Below are 25,759 nucleotides of genomic sequence, written 5' to 3' on the forward strand. Positions count from 1 at the left end.
GCTGTGCCGGCCTGGGGGCACAGGGAGAGCCCAAAGCGCCAGGCGGGGGGGGGAGTACTGGCCCGCGAAACGTGGCCCCCACCTGCGCGCCGCCGGCGGGGCTTGCCCGTCCCGGCCGCCATCATCGCCATCACCGCCGCTCCGCCCGCCGACCTCTCACCCGGGGCGGAGCTGCTGCTGCGGCGGGGCCGGGCCGGGAGAGGCGGCAGCGCGGAGTTGAGGGGTTCGGCTGGTGGTGGGGGCTGAGGTGAGGTGAGGTGAGGTGAGGTGAGGTGAGGTGAGGTGGTGCTGTGCCCTTCTGGTTTTTAATTCAGCTTTGTGTTATAGGCTGAGGCTGGCAGCCTCTTCGTCCCAGCCTGCGTGTGGTAGCGCCCAGAGAAGGGGTTGGGGTGTCTGTTTATTAGGAAGGAGTTTGGTGAGTATTAATAGAACGTTTCGCATGATTCAGATGCTGCCTACTTGCCGCTGAAACCTCCTAAAAGATTCAGTTAGAAACCGGATTAAGTATTAAGGCCGGAGACCATCTGCGAGCTCAGCCAGTAAATCCCTGGAGCAGCACGGTGGGTGCTTGGGGAGCGTTTCAAGGCTGTAAGTACATTATGAAGTTACTGAGAGCTGAAAATGCAACAGTATTGGCGTTCGAAAGTATGTTACATTTTTTTGTCGGGATTAGTAACATTCTGTAAAGTGAAGAGCTCAAATAGTACAAAGTGTGGTAATAAAGTATGTGGTAATGACCTGGTTAAAATGACAGGCTAGAAAGGATAGGTCTCAGTGACATACAGGTGTCAAACTGGACCATCGAGAATAGAAAGTGAGTTGTTTATTCTTTGAATAAAGAAGGTCACATAAAAATGCCTTTTAAGCTTTTGTGAGTTGTCCCCCTTTTGTAAGCATCCAGATAGGTTTGTTGTCTACGTGTTGTCTCATGTAGCTTAGGTCAAATGTAAGAGGAAAGGCTGAGGACATCACATGGAGATGTCTGTGTTTTGATGAATACTTACCTAATTGACCAGATGTAGAGGTAATTGACACTCGTGGTGATCATATAACCAGGTTTAGGCCCGTGGCATTACTTAATACTATAAAGATTATGACTGCTGCTACGATATGTCGTATGGGATACCCAAGCTTGATTGTATTTGTAATTCATGGTCCTGGCTATGTAAGACTTGGTACATACTTGACATTACTTAAGTGTATAACTTTGTTGTTTTTAGCAAGAAAGTTGTAAATTTTAATACTTAGAGGTAAAAGGCCACTGAACTAGTCCAACCTAGACACTAGAAAGAAATAAATTATATTGTATATGTAATCTTGATGGGACTGTTGATATAAAGTGGCATGGTGTTTGGATCAGCGCCTTCACGTGCCAGACATCGGGTTAGTGTGTGCTAGTCAGGGCTGAGCAGAAGCACCTCTGGTCAAAACAGTGACAGAAAATGTAGTGTGTCATGGGCTATCACACTTGGCATGCAGTGAGCCCAGACTTGCTCTGTATTAGCTGCAGGTTTCCATGTATGTGCCCAAAGTAGTCACTGAAACCTTCAAACTTCTTAAGGTGACCCAGATAGTACTTGAAAAATTGCTTTCCTGTGCATAGAATGCAGGTTGTTTCCTGTCTGTAATATTGTCTCCTGCAAATATGGGGACTAGAATAATATAGCGTACACCTCTTAAAAAGGAATTTTCCCTTATTTTCCAATTATGTAGTCTTAATATCTGTCTAGGTTGTTCTTATTCCTCTACTAACATTTTTTTGATAATGTGATTATTTTTCAGCCTCTGTTTTAAATTCATGTAATGTAATACTGCCCTCTTTAATTTATAGTAGATTTTGATGCCAGAAGAACACAGTCAAGCTATAATGGCAGTTGATGAACTTCAAGCCATAATACAAAGATGCGTAAGTAGTTTTCTTTCCTTAGAAGTAACAAGTATAAGTAGTGTGAACTTCTCTTCATATATTATAATTAAAACCAAAATTACCTCAAAAAACAAGTCAGCTGTTAGCAGAACTCCTCACTGGAGTTCAGCCTCCATGTTTCATTGACTTCTCTGTGGTGCTTATCCCAAGATACTTGATTATTTCTGCTTCTTGGAGAAAGAAGTGTTCTTGTACCCAGGAACAAAAGCAGGCTGTAGAAAATACATCTTCCAAACAGAATCCTGTAGTCTAGACTTAATGCTATTGAAATACTGCCTTGATGTTCCATCCTAACTTGGTAGCTTTTTCAATATGTGAAAAATGTATAAAAGTTACAATGATACTACATTTAATTTTGAAATGAAAGCTTGGATTTTCTTATTTCTTACTTGACTTTAATAAGTATGGAGTTAAACATTAATATTTTCTTTCTAGCAAATTCTGGAAGAAGCTGATTTCAAAGGAGAAGATTTTAGTCTGTTTCAGGTAGCAGGTCAGAAGTGTTTGGAAGATGGATATGCAGCTCAGTTATTAGAAGTAATTCAAAATGAGAAAAACAAGGTAAGTTTGCACTATATATTAGTGTTTATTAACATCATTAAATATAAAACTGCTTATTAAGAGCAATTATTAAGAGTGTAGAGCAAGGCTGTCCATATGAATCGCTAATAAGTTGACCTGTGTTAAGTGCACATTATTCTGTATTCAGGTAGCTCACAGAAACCCAAGTCACAGTAATCTTAAAACCATTAATAACTCTCCTTTGTGAGTGAAGCAAAGAGAAAAGGAAGGACGAAAGCATAATCAGGAGAAAGTGACAGCATCCCACTTCTGCGGGACAGGGACTTCAGATGGTGTACTGGGTCTGGCTGGCATGGAGTTGGCTTTCTTCATAGCAGCTTGCATAGTGCTGTGTTTTAGATTTCTGACTAAAAAGGTGTTGATAACACACCAGTGTTTCAGCTACTGCTGATCAATGCTTGTACAGCATCAAGGCCTTCTCCATTTCTCACTCTGCCCCCAGTAAGCAGGGAGTTTGGGAGGAGACACAGCTAACCCAAAGCAGTGAGATATTGCACACCATGTAACATCGTGCTCAGCAGGAAAGACATGCGGATGGGGACCCATTCCAAAGTAGCTGTTGCTTGGAGGCTGGCTGGGCATTGGTCTGCTGGTGAGAGCTGGTTTGCATCATTCCCCCTTGTCATGCCCTGCTGTTTTTTGTCATTCACGTTACATTGTCCTTACCTTTGGGGTTAGCCTGTTTTGCTCTTTTGACTCTTGCCCCTATCCCACTGAGGGACAAGAGCTAGGAAGCAGTGGTGGGGTGCTTAGTTGCTGTCTAGGGTCAGCCCACCACAAATGGATATAATAATATTGACCAAAACTGTAGGAGCCAACTAGGCTGATGGCAATTTGAAATACTACTGTTTGTGGGCACTAGGGATGCTGGGAGAATATACTAAACTGAACAGAGATAAATAGGAAGTTCAGAAAGAAAGTGAAGGGCAGAATATTTTAGCAATGTTACATGAGGTTCACAATCTGGTTTGGAATTTTGTGAGTTTGAAGTAACAACTGAAAGTCTGAGTCCCCTCAAGTTACAACTAATTTGTCTAAGTGTTCTTTCAGCACAACTCCTCTGCTCAGTCCTGTTTTAAATGTATTTTCATAGACATTTAGAAGTATATATTGACATGTTAATGTTAAGAAATAGAAAAAAACTATACAAAATATGCAGCTGTGTTTATATAGGTATGGGGACAGAATACAATGTGTGTCAAATTATGATAACAGTTGTTAAATATTCAATGACAGTGACAGTAACAGTTACAACATTCATCTGTTGTCAGTTTTGGTCTTTATACAATTATTCTGGGTTTAGAAGACGTCCAGTTTTGGTTTATTCTCTGAAAATCTGGTTTTTAGGTTATCATCAAGAATATGGGTTGGAATCTCATTTCTCCTCTTGTTAGATGTATTTTCATGTACAAACAAGAAGACGATAAGCGAGAAAGCTGCCTGAGGATACTAGATCAGTTGGCACAGGTATGGGTTTGAAACACATGATTATGAAACAATAATGTTAGGGAAGTTCTGCACAGAAAGGGGTGCTAGATCATTAATCCACAAAGCTAGTGCACCAAAGGCCAGTTACACAAACATATACAATTCGGTTCTGACAATATTTGCATAATGGATCTACATCACTGCTAAGCTGCTCTTAGTTTAACGTTCTCTCACCTCCGTTTAAAGGTACAGCAAATTCTGAATTCATGGTGCAAGTTCAGTGGGCAGGGCTCTTTGGAAGAGGCAGCCTCAGCATCAGAGGTGTGGTTTTCACACTGAAATGAGCTAAGTTGATCTAAAGGACACAATCTTAGCTGAGTTGGCTAGCTTGAGTAAAACTTACAGTATGTTGCTGAATGTGTTTTCTAGTATCTAATTCAAGGTCTCTCTGTTGATGTTTTCTCTTTAGTTGTTTCAAAACCATTCTGCAAGACCTTGCCATTTTCCACTTATCTGTGTCTGAATAGCATTTATTGTTCTCTATCATTCACTCTGCAAAGTCTTTTCTTTAAATCATTCATCCTTCTTCAATATGAGAATCATTACCTGATGATTCTGATGGAGTAGGAGGGGAAAAATGTTTTAATCTGTAAAAAACTCATTCTCTTTCATTTATGCACTCCAAAAACAACTTGCAAACTTTATAGCTTGAATTAAATTGACACTCAAATTCTAATTCTCTCTCTGCTCCTAAGGATTACTTTGCAAAGGTACTGTGAAGTTTTTAAAATGCATAAAAATCAGGTTTAGTCTCAATTTTTACTGTTATATGTTTTCAGCTCATATGAAAGTGTACACACAGGTATGCTCTACCATGGATCTTAATTGCAGGCACGTATTTACTGTTTCAAATTGTTTTCTTAAATCTTATCTTGGATATTCAGTTCTTCTCTCTTGACATTCAGGAACTTCGGTATTGAAGTTTGCATGTGATTAATTTTTTTGCTTATGACCATGGTTATTTAAAAATATGCATTGTTCCACTCTTGCAGCTCTGCAATCCAAAGGAACTTTTTTTAGGTTTACTTGAGCAGATTGAGCAGACCTCTGGAGAGCAAGTGTGCCAAACTGTCATGTTATTGCTTCAGCCTTTGCAGACAGGTGGGATTCAGTTTATCATGCAATTTATGAAATAAATTATTTTCTCATTTATTTATCAATTTAGTTTAGCATTTGCTGGAATGGTTTCAGAATACATCTGTCCTGACAAGCTTTACAGTTTATTATATTCTGTAAAATAACACAAGGCATACATTTCATGCTTATATTGGCCTGTTAGAAAAATATTTTAGATGGGACTAATAGTGTCAGTTGAGAAAGCAGTATTTAGCTATTTTTCATCATTTACAAGAATGTGGTCCTATGACAGTTATATTTAGAGGTGTAAAGCACTCATGCTGTTGTTGCAGAAATAAGGAATCACATGGATTTGTGAAATTCATTATTTAACTTCTAAAACATGCAATTCTATTTTTTTATAGTCTAAAACTTTCATTTCAATTGAAGCATGTTGAAATACTTTATTGGTGGGTGGGGGAGCATTATTCTGGCTTACATATGAAAATTTAAAATGTTGAGTTTGGCCATTCTCTCAGTAGGTAACAAGCAGTAGTTGCTGTTTTGTTAGATGAGATGAAATTCAGTGTTGTGTGTCAAATTGAAGTCTGATTGTAGCAATCTCCAAGATGCGTTATTGTATTATGTTAGAATTTAACAAGAGAAACACGTGGTTTATTGGATAGCCAATCTGCAGTTATTCTGCACTGAGTCCAGGTAAAATGGACAGCCTCTGGTGCTGCTTACTCAGTCTGGGAGAGTCTCTGTTATTTTTGCCATGGAGTAAAAAGCAGAGTCAGTTCTCAGCAGAAAAGCTGGGCCATTGTCTCTGGTTTTGCCAAGCACAAAAGGAGTCAAGTAATAAATGTGTTTTCGGGGTCAGATATGTATCATTTCACTTAGCCCAGTTCTAGAAAAGTGGATTTTCTTTTGGTCCTCATCCTGGTGGTGTGGAGAAATGAAAAATGGTGAAATGTGTGACAGCTTTAATATTCGTTACTTGCAAATACATGATCACGTTGACTACAGTATATTAAACTAGGGGATGATGTTTAGTCTGGCTGGATTTGCTCATGTGATTTCAGGTATCAGTCCCTCTCCTTCCCTGAAAAGGAAATGTTTTCTTATGTAGTCATGTTGTTTTTCTTCATGTTTTCCTCTACTAAGTAAGTAATAAATTAATGTCTCAAAATGTTCTATTTTTTCCCTTTTTTATTTTCTTTCCCCCAGTGCTTTTGAAACTTCAGAACAAGAAAGCCTACTCAGTGGGTTTGTCATTGGCCATGATTATGAATCAGCTTACTCCCTTACCTGTACCTTATACGAAACAACAAATACAAGAAGATAAACTTGGTCTCTGTCAATGTTGTAATGCAGTGGTGGACTTTGCTAAACCTTTTGTGAATGAAGTTGTTAAAAATATGGAAAAGTCATCAGAATACAATGACATGGAGCTGAAAGAAGAATTAATAAAATTGTGAGCATTTTATGTCAGTGTTATGTATTCCTGTAACTTAACAAAAAGAGTAGTAGGCATTTATTGTATAGGTAGCAAATAAATCACATTTTAGTGTTTTATAATGCTGCCAACATATATCCAACTAATGTGGTATTTTGACAAAGAATCCCTAAATAGGCCTGATAGATGTATGAAGTGAGAGAAGAAAGGTAAAAGCTACTTTCTGTTTAGTACAGGGAAATGGTAAACAACTATTAGTTGCTGTATTGTGAAGCTGATTTGGTATGCCTCTCCTCAAATTTACAGCAGTGAGAATGATCATAGTCTGGAGGTGAAGTCTAAGGAATGCTTCTACAGGAGATGCTGGGTTTGGTTTTTTTTATTCTCCATGGAATACCTTGAATAGCAGCAGCTGATATGAATACAGACATTATTCTTGGTCATCAATAACACTGTCATAGTCTGTATTTATGACTGTATTGGTCCTTTCTATTTCAGCTGTATGAAAAGCCTGAAGTACCCATTATTGACAGCTCAGCTTGAACAACTTGAAGGCATTGAAGAACATCCTTTTCGGCATTTTGCAACTGAAATTATAGTGAGTGCAGTCAAAATTAACTGCAGTGTGTGCAGAACCAGTGGTCTAGTTGATAATTGCCTGTAATTTGTTCTAGAGCTCATTTTGATTTCATTATTGGTTAGTGGGGTGACTTACTGGGCTTTGTAAGGTACATCCTGACTTTCCTGTTGGAAACAGTCTGAAAAACATGTTTTTAATGCTAATTATGAATTACCTTTTCTTCTCTTTCTCAATAAATTTACATCTGTTTATGGCATTAGGTAGTGAGAGCTGAAGCTAAGGTCAGTAAGTCATGCTTTGACTGTATGACATCTTGTGTAATCCTAATTTTCCAAAATATGCCATCCTGGATGTTGGGTTTGGGCAACCCCAGAATAGTGAGCTGACCTTGATCTCCTCATTTCTCTGTAATGTGTACAACAGGAGTTACATTCTGTCCTCAGCCACATGAAGGGCGTTGGGGGGTAACCGCTGTCGTATTTCTGGTGTACAAATGTCAGGTGTTCCTTGTGTTGTGCATCACAGGAAAGAAAGGCCATACAAAGCAATTCTAACTTTAAATCAGGGCTTGCCTCTAGCAGCTAAATGTTGTGCTCCATATTGATTAGTGAGAAAAAACCAAAATACTGAGTATTCTGTGTTCCGAAAAACACAGAGATTTTGTGACAAAAGGTTTTCATGAACCTATTGTTACTCATAGCATTGGGAATAAAGGAGCTGAACTAGGAGTTAGCAGGTGGTCTTTATTCTGCCTTCTGCTAACTTTTGTGTGCTTGACTTTGCTATCTTAGTAACATTTTTCCAACACTAGTCATTTTTCCTCCAGGGATTTTTTGTGTGCGTTTGTACATATATCATAAATATCACCTCTTTATACTATTTTATCTATTTAAAACATATTTATATTAATTTATATGCATACTGTACAAGAGAATGTACTGTAAATACAGTTAGAGCTTTAAAACTTAATTGGTATACAGGTGTTTTAAGGCAACTATAGGAAATCTATTTTTATTTTTTAGGACATTTTGTGGAATATAAGAGAATTGATACCATTAGTGTTTGTGCCTAATAAAGGCAAAAGTCCGCCCTGGGAGAATCCTGAGTTTGCAGACATAGAGCGAAAGAATTCCACTGATTCTTTGGCATGTCTGTCCTACCTGATGTTTGTTCAGCATTTTGGTGTTGAATGCTTTCCAATGGTTTTTAGGTAAGAACTATTCTTTTTCACTTACTTTAAGTCTGTACTTTGAAGATTCTGAGCAGAAGAGAACTTTATTTGTGAACAGTTATGAATGAAATCTATATTTCACTAGTATTAATTTTATGTCAATCTTTATGCATTTATATTTTATGTAAGTTTATATATATAAAGTACATACTCCTGCAGATGTATTGCAGTTTAATTTTAGATGAGCTGTCCTTTAACAGAAACTGGTATGATTAGTCACATGCTGAAAATTAATTGTATTAAATGTTCATTTACACATCTATAGACAGTTTCTACATAAGAGTTCTTAACAGTGATTTGACTTATAATTCTTTTATCTATTTAAAAATTAATTATTTTAGAAAGATATTTTTATTTTTTCAAAGAATACAAATCCTGTCAAATATATTAATTATGTGCAAACGTATATGGCTTATGCAGTTTAATGTAGCCTAATTCTTCTCTTCTAGTCCTTCATACCTTCTGCTATGCAATATGACACATATTGAAGTGCTGCTGAAAAGGTAGGGTTTGTGGAATTTGCAGGTCTAGATAGTGGGTGTGATCTTTTCCAGTGATTCATAATATCAAATTTGAAATATAGGTAAGTTCAGAGGAGGTTTTTAAACTTGAGCATTAAAATGGTAAGTTCCACACAAGATGGCTTCTCTTACTAAGAAGGAGAAGTTGTCTAAACATGTATGTATTGTTTCCCTCTTGTATGTGATATGGTATTGTGATACCATTTTTAGAAACTTTATTCTGAAAATGTAAAATTAGTAGTTTAAACACATGCAGAATAATTAATTAGAGTGTACACTTACTTGCACTTCTGTAACAATTATTACTGAAGGCAACTATTGTGAAAATATTTATTTGAATGTATTCTGACATGATATAGAAAATACTTAAAGGTCAGGCTTTCTAAAGGAAACCAACCTTTTCTATATATTGTGATTATTTCACCTTCCATAAGCAGCAGTGTTACCAAACAGCTTGTAGCACTGCTATAGAAGGCAAGTTTCCTATTCTGACTGCTTACCATTTCATTTTCTTTGGTAATCAATGTCTCAGTACCTATGAGAGATGACACTGCTTTTGAGCGCTTAAAAATACTGAGGGAGAAAAAGTAATTTTTCACTGTGAAGAGATGAGTTTCATCTTCAACTTCTCATCCACAAGTTTATTCTAAAAATCTTTGAGAAGAGTAACGAAGATTCTGTATTTTAAAAATAGAGTGAAAATTGTTGAGGGACAATTTCTTGTTGACTTCTGTTCTGCTGTTTCTTCTGAAATATCCACTGTCTTTTTAATTAACAACTTATATTTGATTTTTTTTCTAGAACAGAAGAATCTGTATTATCTAAAGGACTTGTAAGTTGTTTTTTTAAATTAAATTTTCAATGTTAGAATGTTTTATTTTTCAGTTTAAGGAATGGTAAAACTTGTTTCCCCTTCTAAGAGGGGTACAACTGATAGTTCAGATAATAGTTTCAGAAATATTTTGATGCTTAATTAAGTATTCTTCAGTCTTAAAAGTACCTGTATTTATTGAACTTACAGTCCTGCATAAATGTTTAAATTACAGTTTTTACTTAAAATTGCAGCTGCTTGGAACTTGTGATATCTGAATGAGTATTTAAGAGTGAAGGGTGTTTTAGCCATGAGATATTAAGCTGATGTATTAACATCCTGTGTATGTGCATACTGTTGGCAGCCTTCTTTTCTTTTCCCCACCCTACAGGATCTGTTTGAGAGCTGTTTATTGAGAATGGAAGATAACAGCCTTCTCCATCCCTATTTAGAATACAGAGTCTTTATTAATGTACCTCAGGTAATAAGAAACAATGTAGAGAAATCTTCAAAGTTTGATTAGAAATAATACCTAGTGGTCCTCTAGATGTCTGAGAGTGGGCATATTACTGGACCTTTTTACGCCTGTTCCATGAAATTGAAACCTTCAGTGTCTTGCTATAAAGAATTGATTGTCTCTTCTGCCTGCTGCAGAAGTTTCAGTGACAATTAAAATACACCCAGTGTATGTACAGGTCACCGAAGCAGGTGGGCACAGATCTTAGTTGAAAGGTGGTGCCTGCTTGATTTTGTCTCCTCCTTGCCAGTGTGCTGCTTGGCTACATTCTTATGTGGAACTAACAGTACAAGAGTAGAGCTCTTGTGGGTCAGCCCTGGGATTTTGACCACTGAGGCTGGCATGAATTTCTCTGATGAGAATCTTCACATAATCACCTGGACATTCCCAAGTGTGCTGTGGGTTTTTTGTTTGGTTGGTTTTTTTTAAAGTCTTGAGTAGATTTTGGTCAGTGTGATGTAATGTAATAATTTGTATGTAATTATAAACTGTATTTCCTTTTTCTGACTGCAGGATTTGGTAAAAATTATGACCCTTTGCCCCATGGAGAATATGGTATGTTAAGTGGCCTACAGAATCAGTAAATGCTGAATAAATTTTTTTAGAATTCATCTGATAAGCATCTCTGCTTTTTTTAGAGAAAGAAGAGTTTAAATATTTTGCAGTTGCTCATAGACAAGTTTGACACAGAGGGAAAATACACATTATTCAGGTATGCATCCCAGTTACTGTAGGTTGTGTAATAACAGCCCTAGTGCAGCTTAATTGCATAGATACAATGATTTCTGACAGAATTTCCATCTGATAAGCCACATTAATTTTACTATGTTAATTTTTTGATAAATAATGAATTTCAATTGCCTCATATAAAATTAGCTGTCTTATGTAAGCCAGTGTTTAAAGGTTACATAGTCACTGTTTTTCTGTGGTAAAACTCCCACTTAGTGAATGTCATCTAAGTTTTGAACTAACTCTATGGGCAGCTTTAAAGAGATAATATCTTTGTTTTGTTTGTTTGAAGGTGTTTACTGAAGACAAGCAACCATGCTGGTGTGGAAGGATACATTATTAAAAATATAAAAGATCAGATTCACATAGCGTTAACGGTGAGGCTGTTACCAGTAAAAACCAAGTTGCCTTCTCAAAATCCTATCAGTATGATGTTGAGAAAATGTCTACAGCTTAAACTTTGAGTGATGCATTAAAAAATCCACTTTGAAAAGAAATGTAAGATTGGAAAATTTTATTAAAAACATTACTTTAGCTTTTTCTGTCTATGCATATTTGGGTTATAATTTTACAGTTGTATTTTTAATTGCACAATCTTACTGTATTTTTCTAATAAGTTATTACCTTTTCTGTGCTTGAAAATACATTTCTTTCTTAAAGTGGAACTGCTCAGTATAGTTTTATCCCCACAGTTCCTCATTTTTTAAAATGTAATTCAAACATTACAGTCCAGATAGAATTATTAATTTTTTCTTTGCTTTTATGATGACAGTCAGCATTTTATTATGAGTGCTACGCAAATGATAAATCCATCAGGAAGGGCTGAGCTAGATCAAAGCCATTTTAATCTCATATTTTATAGTAATTTATACCAGAAAGTTGGGAAAATTAATTAAAACTAAATGATTAACTTTTTACTATGCAGCTTCAGAATTCTCTTACTACATTTCTTCCATTTCTTTCCTGGCTGTCAAAAAGACAAATAATTCTAAAATGATTAAAAGGCTGATTTGTGTACTTCACTCACAGGGAGGTGATAATTAGAAAACATTTCTTCCCGTGCTTGATTTTTATTTTTTTTTTACTTTTCTGTTTTATGCAAGTTCTTGTTACATTATTTAAGATCTAAATTTTGCACTCAGCTAAACTTTTTGTATTTTTTTTAGAAGGAATATGACAACGTTTGGTTTACAGGACATCACCTGATCTCCCTTCTAGATTTAGTACTTTCACTTCCAGAAGGTGCTGAGACTGATCTTCTGCAAAACTCAGACAGGTGAGTTGCAATCACAGTTGGAAGCTTTTCTCCTTTCTTTATCATTTAACTACCTTACTACAATGATGTATGCTGTCATGTAATTAATGAGGTGACAACATCAGTGTATTTTAAGTTTTTGGAACTAGAAATGGAAATAGTCCCTTATTTCAACCAGCTCTGCATAGAAGAATGTCACAATGCCATTACATTAATTTTTAACAGTAAAAAAGGATGTCCTCCTCCATTCCCCGAGGATGTTAAGACTTCAGACGTGAAATGACATAATTACTGGGTAAAGAATTTCTTCAGGAATGTATGGTTTGTCAGCTCTCTGCAGAAGCAATTGGAGGAGTAAAAGCAATGTGGTATGTTGTCTAATGTGATACAGGGGAATAACAATTACCAGATGCAACTTACAGTGCAAGGCATTTTTGAGGCTGTTTTGCAGATTGCTGCTGGGAATCCAGTATCTCATGAGTAGGATTACAGATCCACCTGAACAGTAAATAATTGCATTAAAAAATAAAAAAATAAATGTCTCTGAGAATCCCCTGTATATAGGGCAAGCCTTCCTATATAATAAATAATATGATGATGCTTAGACTTCTAAATCAGTGGGGAGATAATGTCCAGATGGACACATACCTGCTTTAAAAAGCCCAGAAGTATGATGTGTAACTATACTTTTTATCTGGAAAAAACAAGAAATAATTTCTGCTCGGAAGTATGGTAAAGCAAAAACCTTATTTTAAAAAGCACACTCAAAAGTAAAAATTCAGTACAGTAATAAAGAAAATTGTTGCACTAGTTTCAAATTGACTTTGAATTATCAATGATGCATATTGTAGATAGGTTCTGTCTCTTGAGAGAACTCTCTACCTCACAATCACCAGCCTTCTCCAATCTGATGACAGTTTCAGTTTTGTGAACTGTTGTGTGGACATCACTGCACACTGGTGCTCTAGATGGAGCTGTACTGCTCAGCAGATATGTGGTTGCTTTTTGTACAGATACTCTTAGGATGTCTGGCTAATGGACAATTAAAATTACTATCCTGGTAATAGGTATCTGTGCTCTGGATTATAAATTGTATGTTTTTAATTCACAGGATTATGGCATCACTAAATCTGCTGAGATACTTAGTCATTAAGGATTGTGAAAGTGATAATCAAGTAAGTACTATTTTATTTGAAAATGATTGATTAGCTGAGAGGTGGATTCACATGAACACTGTTATCCTTGATTCAAAAAGCATAGGTTTTGCATTTTTCTTTGCAGTGGTTAGTTCCCCAGAAGTGATGCTTTTATTAAGGCATTAGGAAATATGTGATGTTCCTTTATTCTGATGAAATTTTTTGCATTTATACTGTTACTATAAAAAAATGAATCCTTTTACTCTGCCTGTTGAACTGTGATCTATTTCCATAATATTAGAGTATGTCACCACAAAATCTCATACCCAAAAGTATTCCCATATGAAAAAATTTGTTATTTTTGCTTATTAATTCACTGGTATCCCTCAAACCTCCAACTGGGTATGTTTGTAACAAAAATAATACAAAATACCATTTTCTGGTTTCTGAAATACAGAAAAAAATTCTGATCTCCTTTTAGACTAATTTGAGATACAGGAATACATTTTGTAAGTGTCTAATAATCTTACTAGTCTAAGTAGAATAACAGTGAAATAACTTGCACTGATTGTGGAAACCATAATGAAAATGAAAAGCAAAATTAGCTTTCAGTGGGTGCATTTCTAATTTAATATTTATGTAATTAATATTGGTAGACTGTATCTGTTTGTCATATTTAAGGGGTGATTGCTATTTAAGTACTCATTATGGTCCACTCAATTGCATGCAAATACATAGCTTTGTGGGGAAAGTAAGAACTCCTCTTTTATTCTTAATAAAAAACTACATGTAGTAGCACTCAGCTGCTCTAACAGTGCTGTCTAGTACCTGGCAGAAAGAATGTCCATACAGTTTGAGGAAAAAATAGCATCACATCTTCAGAAGATTTTCCCTTAAATTTAGGCTCTGTCAGTTCTTCTTGACTTCCTCCCTGTCTCTCTTCATATAGTGCAAGTGAGGCAGAAAGAAAATGCCTCCTTTCACGTCAGTTCAGATATTTTGATTGCTGCATAACAAGCATTTTCATTAATCAAGTTTAAAAATAAGTATTTTTCTAGAAAGTTCCTTTTTGTAGCCACATCCTGGTGGAAGTAATTACTGTTCTTATTTGAACAGTTAACTGTGTCATCTAGTATTAAAATTTGGTGGACTTTCCACTGTTGTTAGTGGACTCACTGTATTTAACACTGAAAATTCTTATTTTTATCATCCTTATTCTGCCCTTTGAGGATACTGGCTGAAGAAAAGAGTTGTGTAAATGGCTCCTATATTGAAGGACACAAAGACTGCTTTGTATTTGTTTCCTTCTACAGCAGTTTTGTAGCAAACCCAAGCTTATTTTCCTCTCTGTAACCCTGAACAGCCTTGAGCATCTTTTCCTTGCACGTCTTGCTTCCTAAGTGCCATTATCATAAACTCCTTCTTTCCACCCATGCCAAATTGGGGAGAATTCGCTGTCACTGTGGCTGCTGTGCTGAAGGATGGGATAGTAGCATATCCAGTAACATTCCTACAATGCTTTTAAAATGCACTATAGACATGTGGGAAGCATGAGATTTATCAGAACTTTCATTTGGCATTGCAATACAGTGTTAATTCAGGAATGTTAACATAAGTTTTTGTTGTTTTACTGCTGAATTACCTGAAAAGAGTCTCCAACTGCCACTGACTTGGTGTAGACATTCTAGCCTGAGAACAGGCCTAGAACCTCCCCTCCAACACATCAAGATCCTTTTAGCTTTGCTTACAAGAACAAGCTGAAAATGGGCGTTTCCATGGCTGTAGTTATCAGCCCACCTAGGTCCTCCCTCCCTCTGCCCCCCTTTTTTTTTTTGACTGCTTCATCGTCCAACCAACAAATAATGTACGGGAGAGGAAGAGAAGCTTAAATATCTGTCACAATGCTGTTCTTGCTTAAATGCACAAGTCCAAATTTTTTTTTTCTCTTCTCCTCCCACCACAGAAGTGTATGTTTTAAAGACTAGTCAAAAAACTTGTGCTCAAAAGCTTAGTATTGCAATGCTTCATTAAAACTGTTTTGTAACCTTCTCTGTTTGACTAGACTGGTGTATGGACCACACTTGGCAAGATAAAGCAGAATTTCTTAAAGCCACTGCGTGTAGGACTCAATATGTCAAAAGCACATTATGAAGCAGAAATAAAAAATAAGAAAGAAAACAGAAAAGGTCAGTTTTTGCTGGTTTTTTTTTTGTTCTTATCTTTGTTCATGCCTAGAAACTTTGGTAATCATTTGGAAATGAAGAACTGGTGAATGCTGTATAGATCAGGTTTTATTTAACTGTTGACACTATTCCAAACTTGAAATAATAATTCAGTAGTTGCTATATTAAAAATTTTCATAATTGATCAGAAAAATCTGAAGTTGTTTTTCTGTCATTATATTTCTAAATCTTATGGAAACCTAATAGAACTGTCACATGAAGACCTTCAGAGCTTGTTCTGCATTTAAACTTCTGATTTTAATTTTACGAAGGACTGACTAAGTCTCTCTGAATGCATAACCCTTTGGTTTCCTACCAGGTGTGGGGGGGTTAACAAGAGAAAAAGTAAGTCACAGTGCTCTCTGAAGCCTGAAGCATTACATCCATTTTTAATTTTTTTTTTTTTTAATCTGACACACAGAATCAGATTCTGCTCTGGGTTAAGCAGACACATTGCACGGGGCATAAGAGCTGTAGCTGCTTTAGGCAATCTCTGTATGTCAGATCCTCTGTTCCTTGTGATCTCCAGTATAATTAAGACAGCCCAAGGAATTTGTGTCTGCTACTAAAAATGTCAATACAGCTTTTTGCCCCTAGTCTTATCCTCTTCTGTTGAAAACTATGTAAGTATGAGGCAAAGAAGGGGATTTTTTTCTCAAGACAACCTGTGGATATCTTTCTAAAGGGAATCCTTCAAAATTAATCAGGAAGCTTTTTCTTAAGTCCCTTTTACATTTCTCTAGCCTTCAACAAAGTACAAAGAGATTTGAGTTTGGGAGAGAACATCTAACTTGTAACAATAAATGGTTTAGCTTTCTTCCCTAATGTATAATCTTTGTAAACATTACATTGAATTTCAAATATGTGGCCTGAATGTAAGAGGTTTTCCCCTTCTTTTTCAGACCTGTCCTTGTAGTTTAGCCTGCTGCAAGTAATCTCTCTGAAACAGAGAAGCCTGCAGCCTTTTCTTAATAAAATAAGTATTTCATGTCTGGATCCGTTAAGTCAAGCTAAAGAACCTTCTACTATTTCCCTGGATGTGGAAATACTAAAAATGTATGAAAACCAGACCAGATAACATTTTATTTTTCCTTTCAAAGAGCATGTGAGCTCTATAAAATTGGTTTCAGTTGCAAATCTTGCCTGTTCAGTAATGTAGGCATTTGTGTTACAAAAAGTGTAAAGATAGCATCCAGCTCCAACTGTCTTCCTCTTAAGGTTCAGCACCCTCAGTCATGTATTTCATCCATCCCTAGATTTCTGTTCTTAACAATTACTGTCATGAAATGCTGATATTTTAAATATTCTTTTAATTCTAAGAATCGTGTTGGTTGTTTTCTTCTACAGAGGCACACAGTTCTAACCCAGTTTGCTCCGTAACTGTTAGTGGGGAAAAGATGCCTGCCATGACTACAGGAATGCAGCTTCAAGTGAGTTTGCACTTCCCTTCAGAGTCACTCAGAAGTACTGACATTTTTTGTGGAGACAAATGTAAAATAGGTAAAAAAAATTCTAACAATAACACTCATCTTTCTTGTCATTTCAGGTTTTACACTCAGCTCTCTTCACATTTGACTTAATAGAAAGTGTTCTAGCTCGAGTAGAAGAACTCATTGAAGGGAAAACAAAAGCTGTAATGGAGGAAAATAGTTAAGTCAGCTGAAGTGTTTGAATTAACATATTCCTTACAAGATCATTTGGACTATGAGACTTCACTTGCAAGGGAGGCTACCACCCTTTAAAGAAGAGCAATTTAGAGTGGTCTCCAGAATTGCAAATGCTGTTCTTCATAAGTCTTGTTGCTGTTCTTGTTTATTTTCTTTTGCTCTTGTTGCATGTGATTTGCAGATACAGTCTATTTACTTCTCTTCAGAATGTGATGCTTTTTCTTAAGTTTAGAAACTAAAAACAGGGCAGGGGTGTGTTCTTCTCTGTGGCAAGGAGGTATGGCTAGGCATTTTTTTTTTTTTTTATTTTCAGAATTTGTTAGGTAAGAGTTGCTGACTGGTGTTGTGAATTACAAAGATTTTTATCAAGTGACTGAAGAACCATTAATTAAAAAGCCGTGTTTAAGCAGAAGGTATTTTTATTAGCACATTTTAATGTTGACAAACAAGCTTCTATATTTGCAAACAGGACTGTAAGGTACAGATAGATAACAGTATATTCTATACTATCTATCAATAGTAAAAACACTGTGGCAAAGGAAACCAGGTTTAAAGAAAAACACATCAACTTTGAGCCAAACTGAGTAACTTAACAGATAACCCTTGTGTTTAAAAAACAATGTAAAGTTTCATACATACAGCTACTTATGTTAGGGATACCTGTATTTTGGAATTGTTCTGATTATCCTTATCTTTAATCATATAGTTTTCCTTAAGATATAGTAAATATTTTGGGGAATTATTTATAAACAGATGAGCTTCTAAGTTCAGAACCAAGTTAAAAGTAAGGATGACTTTTCTATAGTGCAGCTAAACCACTTCTTCTCCCCCCGCCCAGTACATTTGGTATCAAGTATGCTATTTTTCACTGTATAGTTATTTAATATGAATTTTCATTCCAAATGCATATGTTGTATGTAGTCTTTTGAAATGTAACTATATTTTTAAGAACATTTTATATTTTGTTTAAAATGTAGCAACTCTATTTATGAATAAAAAACCCAAATACTAAGTTAATTACAGTGCAATTGGTACTCCTGAAGCATCTTCCAAACTGGACTTTTTTCTATTATTTGGGCTTTTGTCATTTCCATTTTGCAACGAGTATCATCTGCTTGTGGCTTGGAAGTTATCTTGGAGAAAAGAAAAATATTATGAGTAGGACACAGTGACTTTTAGGTAATAGAATATTCAACATTTTCTTTTTCCAGTAGTAGAAATGCAGAATTATTCATCAGTGAAATTTGAATCGTGTTCTGAAATAGGTGTTCAGGAATGATGTACACAGAGGTGATAGTATTTCAACAGGAATTAGCAGTAAATGAAGACATCCTAATTTAACAATGGTAAATAACAGCCAAACGAGCTCTTAAGTATCTGTTTCTTAGATGCTATTAAGTTACCTCTAACAGTAGTTTAAAGACTCAGCTAATGCATCAGAGTAGCAGTCCTACCTCAGTGTATTAAAGGATTGTGGTCAGTGTGACCCAAAAAGTTCCATTAAGGAAAACCAAATATTTTACAGTTCTTGGCTTTTCCTGAGTAATACACTCATATTTTTAAGTATATGCAACTGGACTTACCTTAGCCATAGTTAGCATTAATTTAACAGTTTCAGCAGGATTGTGAACTGGTATTACACGTAAGTTACTGCCCAGGAATCTGCACATCAAAATAAGTAAGATTACTTTTAGAATATGTATTTAATTTGTTATGCCATAAAACTCAAACAGCATTCCCATGTGATGTAAACAGCTTTTTAGTGTGCAGTTTTACTTAGGGAGAAGACTGCTTTTATCTTGAAAGGGCAAGTGGAGCATTCATGCTGTTTGTAAAGCCATCTGTCCCATTTCTGTAGCACTTACTTAGGTGGGATTTGGAAGGGCTCATTTCTTTATCTAGGTCTCTTCAACAATCAATCAGCATTTCTTAAGCATGTGTACATTCAGAGAGAGCTAAACCCTCTTCTGTGATATTGCTGAAAACTCTTCTCAGTGGCAGTAAAAAATATTCAGGTTGTTTTTATGGCTTTGGAAGAACACAGCAAAGTATCTAAAAATACAGTGCTAAAAGTATTTCAGAATTTGAACTAAATCTTTGTACTGTACTATAAATAAAACAACCTGTATTCCAGGCATGATTAAGATAATGGGATAATTCCACTACTTTCATGTAAAGGCTTGTTCACTCAAATACTTTAACCTAAAATGAATGCATATGAATAACACTATTTATAGAAAGAATTAATTCTTGAGAATGGAATCTGAAGATTCAAAATAGTAACATGAGTTGTCATTCAGTGCAGTTATGGAAGAGAGAGATCAAAGCTTAGGCAAGCACAGAGCCTCTCCCTCAGCCTTGCACCTTAAGTGTGTTGTAACAATGACAGCGTTACCTTTGCTGCTGTTCTCTGTTGTAGAGCTAAAACGGGAGAGGGACTTAACAACAAAGAATGAGGAATTTTAAATAACTAAAATGAATTTAAATAATGCAGATGAAGTGCCCAGCTGCTCACTTGCATAGTCCCCTGTGACCTCCCCTTGTGCCTACCACCTGTTCTTCCCTGCAATCTGTCTGATAACTTGGACTCATTCACATTAAGACCTCATGCTGGTAAGGTATCTCAGCTGAACTTGCCTTCCCTTGCTTCTAATTAGCAAAAATAAATGTTACAGGCACTGTCCTTCTCTAAGCATAGGCACTCAGGTCCCTGGTGGGTTTTGCTAAAAGGTGATGTAGGAACAAGGGTTGGGTTTACATTTAGAGATCAGGGACAAAAATTGATGTAGTTTTGCTAATACTAGAATGGGCTTAACAAAGCATGAATGAACAAAGTGCAACAGGAAACAATTACATGTACTTACCTAGATCCAACCTGTTTCTATAAATAGTTTTGCTTCCACTAACAGCAGGTCTAAATTTAGTTTTATTATTTGATTGATGGACAGAATACAGGCATTTGAACATGTCTGGCCTTTCCTCCAAGGTGTTTAAAACTTCACATACAGATGTACTGGGGTTATTACTGGAATGCTCATTTAAGCTATGATGATAAACACTACTTTTCTCCTGCTTCCCCTATGCTGTACACAACCCTACATAAAACGTTCATGTTGTTAACAAGAATCCTGTAATTTTCTGGTTAATAATAATAAAAAAAAAATCCTTCCCCAATTGCAGCAAACCCATAGATAGATAAGCAGAAAGACATAGTAATAGAAGACAACCTGACAATTACTAAGGGGCTTTGTTTTTTAACAAATCCAACAGGTGGCTTGTAGTTTCAAAGAACATGGTGCAAGTTTCAACCCCACCAATGAAGAAGCTCAGTCAGTGATTTACAAACAACAGCAGAACTCCAAGTTGCCAGGTAGTAAAAAAAGCACATGAATTTAAATATATATATATAATTGTGCCTTGTCAACATCAATTTGATATTGCTCGGAATGACAAAATATTAATTTTAATAAAATTACTGACTTGCCAAATGGAATCCAGCTCCAAAATACAATGCACAAAATCCATTGTTACATAAGCACAAAGTAAATGGAGAATTAGCACTGTCATCAATCTATAACGTGGTCCTGCTGAATGGTGGCTGAACTTTTAAAACCTCTCATAAAAATTTACAGCATTTTCACAAACGAGTAATAGATTTCTTATATTTCATCTCATACACTCTTTTATGCATCAGCATTTGGAAGTATGCCCAGGATTTAATGAAACTGGTGCCAGTTACCTCAAGGAGGTAAAGATCAAAGACTTCATTAGAATAGTCACTTCTGTGAGGCCAGAGTGACAATCAGCTGCAGTTAGGGCTACTGTACCTACAAGAAAATCGTTCTGACTACAAGCATGGAGCATAATCTGATTGCTGTTGTCAGCAGGTGTGTACTAAAATATGCGAGTTTTCAGACTTCATTAGAAATTAGAGATAAGTTTTAAATAAACCAGTTTTATTGTTGTTTTATACTTTTGGTGTAAAATAACATTGATTATTTAATTGTTCTAGGCGATTTTAATAGACACTGTTCCAAGTAAACATTTTAAAAGCTGGTAAAAAATCTGCACTTTACAATAAAGCCTTTTCTCATGACGTAAACTTGCCTGTTCTGTTTTGAAAATGACCATGAAAATATGGTTACAGAGCTAAGAAAATTGTGTAATTTTCCAATTCAAGAGAAAACTTGAAAAATAATTATATTACATAGCCCTAAAATGATTGAAAAAGGAAGCATATTTGCTATGTTTAGAGGAACATCCTCTTTTCTTACCTATGATATATCAGATTGATTCACTTGGTATTCTTTTTATTTGCTATTAATAAACAAATGCTTTAAATATTTTTCCAGTGCATTAGTAAAATACAATGTGTGTCTGAATTCCTGTAAATAATTCACAAAGGGTAAGGTTGGAAGGGACCACAGTGTGTCAACTCCAACCTCCCTACTCAAGGAGGGTCATCCTAGAGCACGCTGCACAGGTTACATCCAGATAGTTCTGGAATATCTCCAGTGAAGGAGATACACCCTCTCTGGGCAATCTGTTCCAGTGCATGATCACTGCACAGTAAAGGAGTTCTTCCTCATATTTAGGTGAAACTTCCTGTGCATCAGTTTCTGTCCATTGCCTCTTGTCCTATTTATTCCTAAAATATTTCCAAATCCAAGACTGCTATTTCATTTCTTCTTAGCAATATAAAGTTGAGTTTGATGTTGAAATCATACCTTCTCTGAATCCTGAACATGGCACTCCATTCTTCTGGTCCATGAAGAGCAGCTGACAAAACCAAAAAACTGTTCCGATGAATGTTTATGAACTTCTGAATCCTTTTGGAAAACTCTTCTTCCCCTGTCCTAAGCAAGTCTTGAGTGTCTGACAGTATAAATGCAATGCCTATTGAGGAAAGTGCTGTAAATGTACAGGTCATGGCAGCAATGGGATTAAGTTCTCACCACAAACTGGGAAGCACAATTCTTAATTCAACCATTTGTTTAAAAGGCAATGGAACAGAACATGAATGGATTTCCACACCTCTGACAGGGAGATTTGGCCAGTGATGACGAGTGATTTTAAGGTAACACTACAAATATCTCAGGTAATTTTTCTACCAAAACATCAAAAAACCACCAACTATACAATCCACTCAAAGTAGACACATCTGAATGCCTTTGAGTGTACATGCTTCAGGAACAAGCAACTGCTATAATGGAATGAATTTGGGGCAAATGCAAAGGCTGACTGAAAAGCTCAGCAAGTCCTGTTTCTAAATAAAAGAAACAGCTGTAAAATCTTAAAAGTTAGCTAAATTGTCTACCATGAAAAATGAAATTGTAACTCTGTCAATTTAAGTTGTTCTAAAATGGAAAGTTAAGAAGGCTGAAGTTTAGGAGGCTTAACAACTGAGCATACAAAAATCTATCTCAATGTGTGCTAGTCCTTAAAGGAAAACTTCAGATAAAGGATCTCATCTATGTGTCTAAAACATCTTCTGTTCTAAAAAGGAAAAATAGCTATTTCATGTTTACAGCTCAGTGATTTCCCAATCAAACCCACTCCAATAATCCTTTCCTCACCTCCACTGCTATCACCAGCTTGCAAATTCAACTTGCAAGTTGAAAGCCAAAGGTGTTGGTTCACTTTACATTTACAGCCATGTATACTAAAGATCCTGATGGCAGTTTACATGTTAGTGGCATTTAGCATGTTTACTCAGTCATAACAAAAATTTACTGAGTAGTTCAGCAAATGATCACCAAATCTCATGTAGCTGTTCTATAATAAATGTACCAAAAAAGTAAAAAACAATGAAAGTATTTAATTCCCAGCGTTCTCTGTTTCATCCTCTGATTTACATACAATCATAGCATAGCTCCTTCCAGTACTGTACAACATCCCCACAAGGCAGGTTTTATTCAGTTTAGTGTAGCCCACAACAGGGCCTGACTTTGTACTTCTTTGGAATTTATGATTTAAAAACATAAATTTTAAAGTACTGTACCAGAAAGAGGAAAAATCACAGATCCAGTTTCCACTGATTCTGAGTATCGAACTCGGTGTTGTTGTCTCTGCAAAACTGTAGAAATTTCATGATCCTAAATAAATTTTACAAGGTTATTTTGAAAAGTTTTCAGCCAACAAGTTAGAAATGTTCTTAAAGCATCAGCTGAACCATTATAGCTGAACCATTTAGCACTGTTGTTCAAAAAGTATTTTTTATTCCACTTAAAATAAAAAAAAAAATACTAACATGTTAAACATGTTAAATTAAGGAAATTCTGAAGTATTTGATTGGAAGTTACAAACTTCCAATGCTGTATGTGTACATTCAGTCTCAGGAAACTCTTGCATAATGCATAAAGCTCAAACGTTTTGGTAAGATGTGCTAGAGGAGGACTTGCAGAAAGGAGGATCATACAGCAGTGTGTTTCTATGACTCTGGTTAATTAGGCTGCATTATTTTCACAGATGTCAGCATCTCAGCTGGAAAATCGTTCAGAAATTCTGTATGGGACATGATTTTCTTTAAAGCTTTTTGACAGAATGCAATCCACACAGGAAAACTAGAACACTGCACTATGCAGCATAATCATCTACAGAATGGAATGTGTTTGGATGTATTTTTCAGCCTGCAAAAAGCATTTCTGCAGTATGTTCCACAGAAGCTGCACGAACACACACATATTAAAGGTTAAATCACGGAACCTTTTTTAGCTAATAACATGTTCTTTAACCTACCCATTCAAAACACAGCCAGCCTGCTTATATAGGGAAGTGCCATGATTTAGTGGAAGAGTACAACAGAAAATCTGGATAGCAAGTGAACCCTGAAGGAGACAGTAACCAGAAATGTCACGCCTTCAAAGGGAACACTCAGCGGCAATTGCTTGCAAGGTATAGCTACATTTTGGAAAAAAGTCTCAGCTTCAAAGCCACTGCTAAATTATTTAACGTACCAATATAAATATAACAGCTATATGAAAATGATAGCTCATAACTAAAACTGATACAGAAAAGCCATCCTGGATTTGTATTCAGTTATCTCCATTGCTTTGCTTATGGGGAGCCCTGACAGCAGTAGTTTTGAGTAGAGCTGGGAGTAGGAGTGAGTTACGCTGGTATAGCTGATGAAATCACTGCCATCCATTACCTCTCGCCATATTATGGCACAAATAGGCACAGTTTACAGGCTGTAAATTTCAAAATGAGTAGGAAAGTAAGTATAGGCTTTAAACTGAGGTGATTCAGGAATTACTTCAACATGGTTCACCCATTTACACAGCGGAGATGGGGTGATAACCTTGTCAGCCAAGCTAGCATAAGATATCCTTGCTTGTGAATCAAAACTCTCTTGCCTCTAAATTGTTGCCAGCTGGCATGAAATTGGCCTCAGCTGCAGAAGCTAATTACCAGCTCCTTGACATACCCTTTTACTTTACTTGGGAACAGAGTCAAGGCTTCTGATGTTAACAGATAAAAATATATATTAGTATCTGTAAGACTCAATATGTTAAACTCAATTATGTACTTACTGAGTAATTGTCTACCCCTGTGTTGATACTGTATAGGAAAAAATAAAGTATTTAGGGAGAAATTCAGAAAATTCAGCAACATTTCTGATGGAATTATTTATAGAGCAAACTGAAAGAGGCATCAGTGCAGTGCAAAAACGATGAGTCAGGAGAACAATCCTAAAGCAGTGTAACTCAGAATAGCAGGTGGCAAGAATACTAAATAGATATGGAAGTAGCTAGCAGAAAATACAGATACACACAAAAAGAACCAGTATTCCAGTAGAAGCAGCTTCAGACTAGTATCCCTGTTTCATCCTGAAAAAACCTGTATTCATTGACATTGAATAAAATATTTCCATATACAGAATATAGGAAATGCTTCTTTCAGCATTTCCTGGTGAGTCAGATGCTGTATCCTACCTGCAGAGCTGTACTCATAATGATCGTCGTTATCCACCTTGTCTGCTCCTGCCCACAACCTTCTGTCATCTCTTTCGATGGTTTAATAGCTCTGCAGTGAGATCTCAGGTGCTACTTCTGAAAATTTGGGAAAAGAGAGACGACAAGTATTTCCTTCTAGTTAACGAGGCGAGATGTTTAAAGCACGCGGACACATTAAAGAGCTAATTAAAAACCAGGGCACTACTCAATTGCCATGCCATGATTTAGCCCACTGCCACTGAGCTAATTTAAGAGGACAATCAGATATCTAAATAGCTTTAAGGAATTTGCATCTGGGCAGGCTGCCTCTGTAAGGCATAACACTCATCTGAAAATATTCCTGGATGTGCAGCTTGGCAGGCGTTTGTGTCTCCCCAAGGCTCACGCGGAGCAGCTGGGGTCAGCGGAGCTCCCGGCAGGAGCGAGAGGCAGCCCGGAGCCTGGGCCCGGATGGTTCCCGCTAGCCTTGGTGCCAGCTGCTCCCAACGCCAGCCTCGCCCAGCCCCTTCCCCGATGTAAAACCTGTTCTGGCGCTGGGCTGGCTCCCCGGGGCGCCTCCGGGAGGGCGGGAAAGCGGGAGCCCGGCGGCGGGAAGGGAGCGAGGCCCCCCCTCGCCCTCAGCC

At 36.6% G+C, this 25,759-nt stretch overlaps 3 protein-coding genes across 10 annotated transcripts in view; 1 reads left to right on the top strand and 2 right to left on the bottom strand.

Annotated features, from left to right (window-relative positions):
* Positions 1 to 155, bottom strand: part of RPAP2 (RNA polymerase II associated protein 2) — a 35,947-nt gene extending 35,792 nt beyond the window's left edge. The window contains exon 1 of the mRNA XM_069022777.1: positions 83 to 155. Coding sequence (XP_068878878.1) covers positions 83 to 131 — 49 coding nt within the window. The 5' untranslated portion in view covers positions 132 to 155. The remainder of the gene's footprint in view (positions 1 to 82) is intronic.
* GLMN (glomulin, FKBP associated protein) lies at positions 151 to 18,198 on the top strand. Of its 8 annotated transcripts, none has more exons than XM_069022782.1 (20): positions 151 to 252; positions 328 to 415; positions 1,832 to 1,906; positions 2,363 to 2,488; positions 3,857 to 3,976; positions 4,990 to 5,098; positions 6,284 to 6,530; positions 7,011 to 7,110; positions 8,115 to 8,302; positions 8,773 to 8,826; positions 9,646 to 9,676; positions 10,047 to 10,136; positions 10,686 to 10,727; positions 10,811 to 10,884; positions 11,194 to 11,278; positions 12,068 to 12,177; positions 13,268 to 13,331; positions 15,355 to 15,478; positions 16,862 to 16,944; positions 17,061 to 18,198. In XM_069022782.1, the coding sequence occupies exons 3-20, from the start codon at positions 1,841 to 1,843 to the stop codon at positions 17,166 to 17,168; spliced, it is 1,821 nt and encodes a 606-aa protein (XP_068878883.1). In that variant the 5' UTR covers positions 151 to 252; positions 328 to 415; positions 1,832 to 1,840; the 3' UTR covers positions 17,169 to 18,198. The 8 variants fall into 8 exon arrangements, with proteins under 8 accessions (XP_068878883.1, XP_068878882.1, XP_068878887.1 ...); XM_069022781.1 differs by having other exon boundaries at positions 151 to 247; XM_069022786.1 differs by having other exon boundaries at positions 151 to 247; positions 1,835 to 1,906.
* C8H1orf146 (chromosome 8 C1orf146 homolog) lies at positions 18,195 to 25,744 on the bottom strand. The gene is made up of 6 exons (XM_069022787.1): positions 25,659 to 25,744; positions 25,116 to 25,232; positions 23,183 to 23,276; positions 21,909 to 22,077; positions 18,765 to 18,843; positions 18,195 to 18,314 (listed from the first exon to the last, which is right to left on the bottom strand). Exons 2-6 carry the CDS (start codon positions 25,182 to 25,184, stop codon positions 18,195 to 18,197), a joined length of 531 nt encoding a protein of 176 aa, XP_068878888.1. The 5' UTR covers positions 25,185 to 25,232; positions 25,659 to 25,744.
* Between the last annotated feature and the right edge of the window lie 15 nt (positions 25,745 to 25,759).

The sequence above is a fragment of the Aphelocoma coerulescens genome, chromosome 8 (genome assembly GCF_041296385.1).
Source record: "Aphelocoma coerulescens isolate FSJ_1873_10779 chromosome 8, UR_Acoe_1.0, whole genome shotgun sequence".
NCBI lineage: Eukaryota > Metazoa > Chordata > Aves > Passeriformes > Corvidae > Aphelocoma > Aphelocoma coerulescens.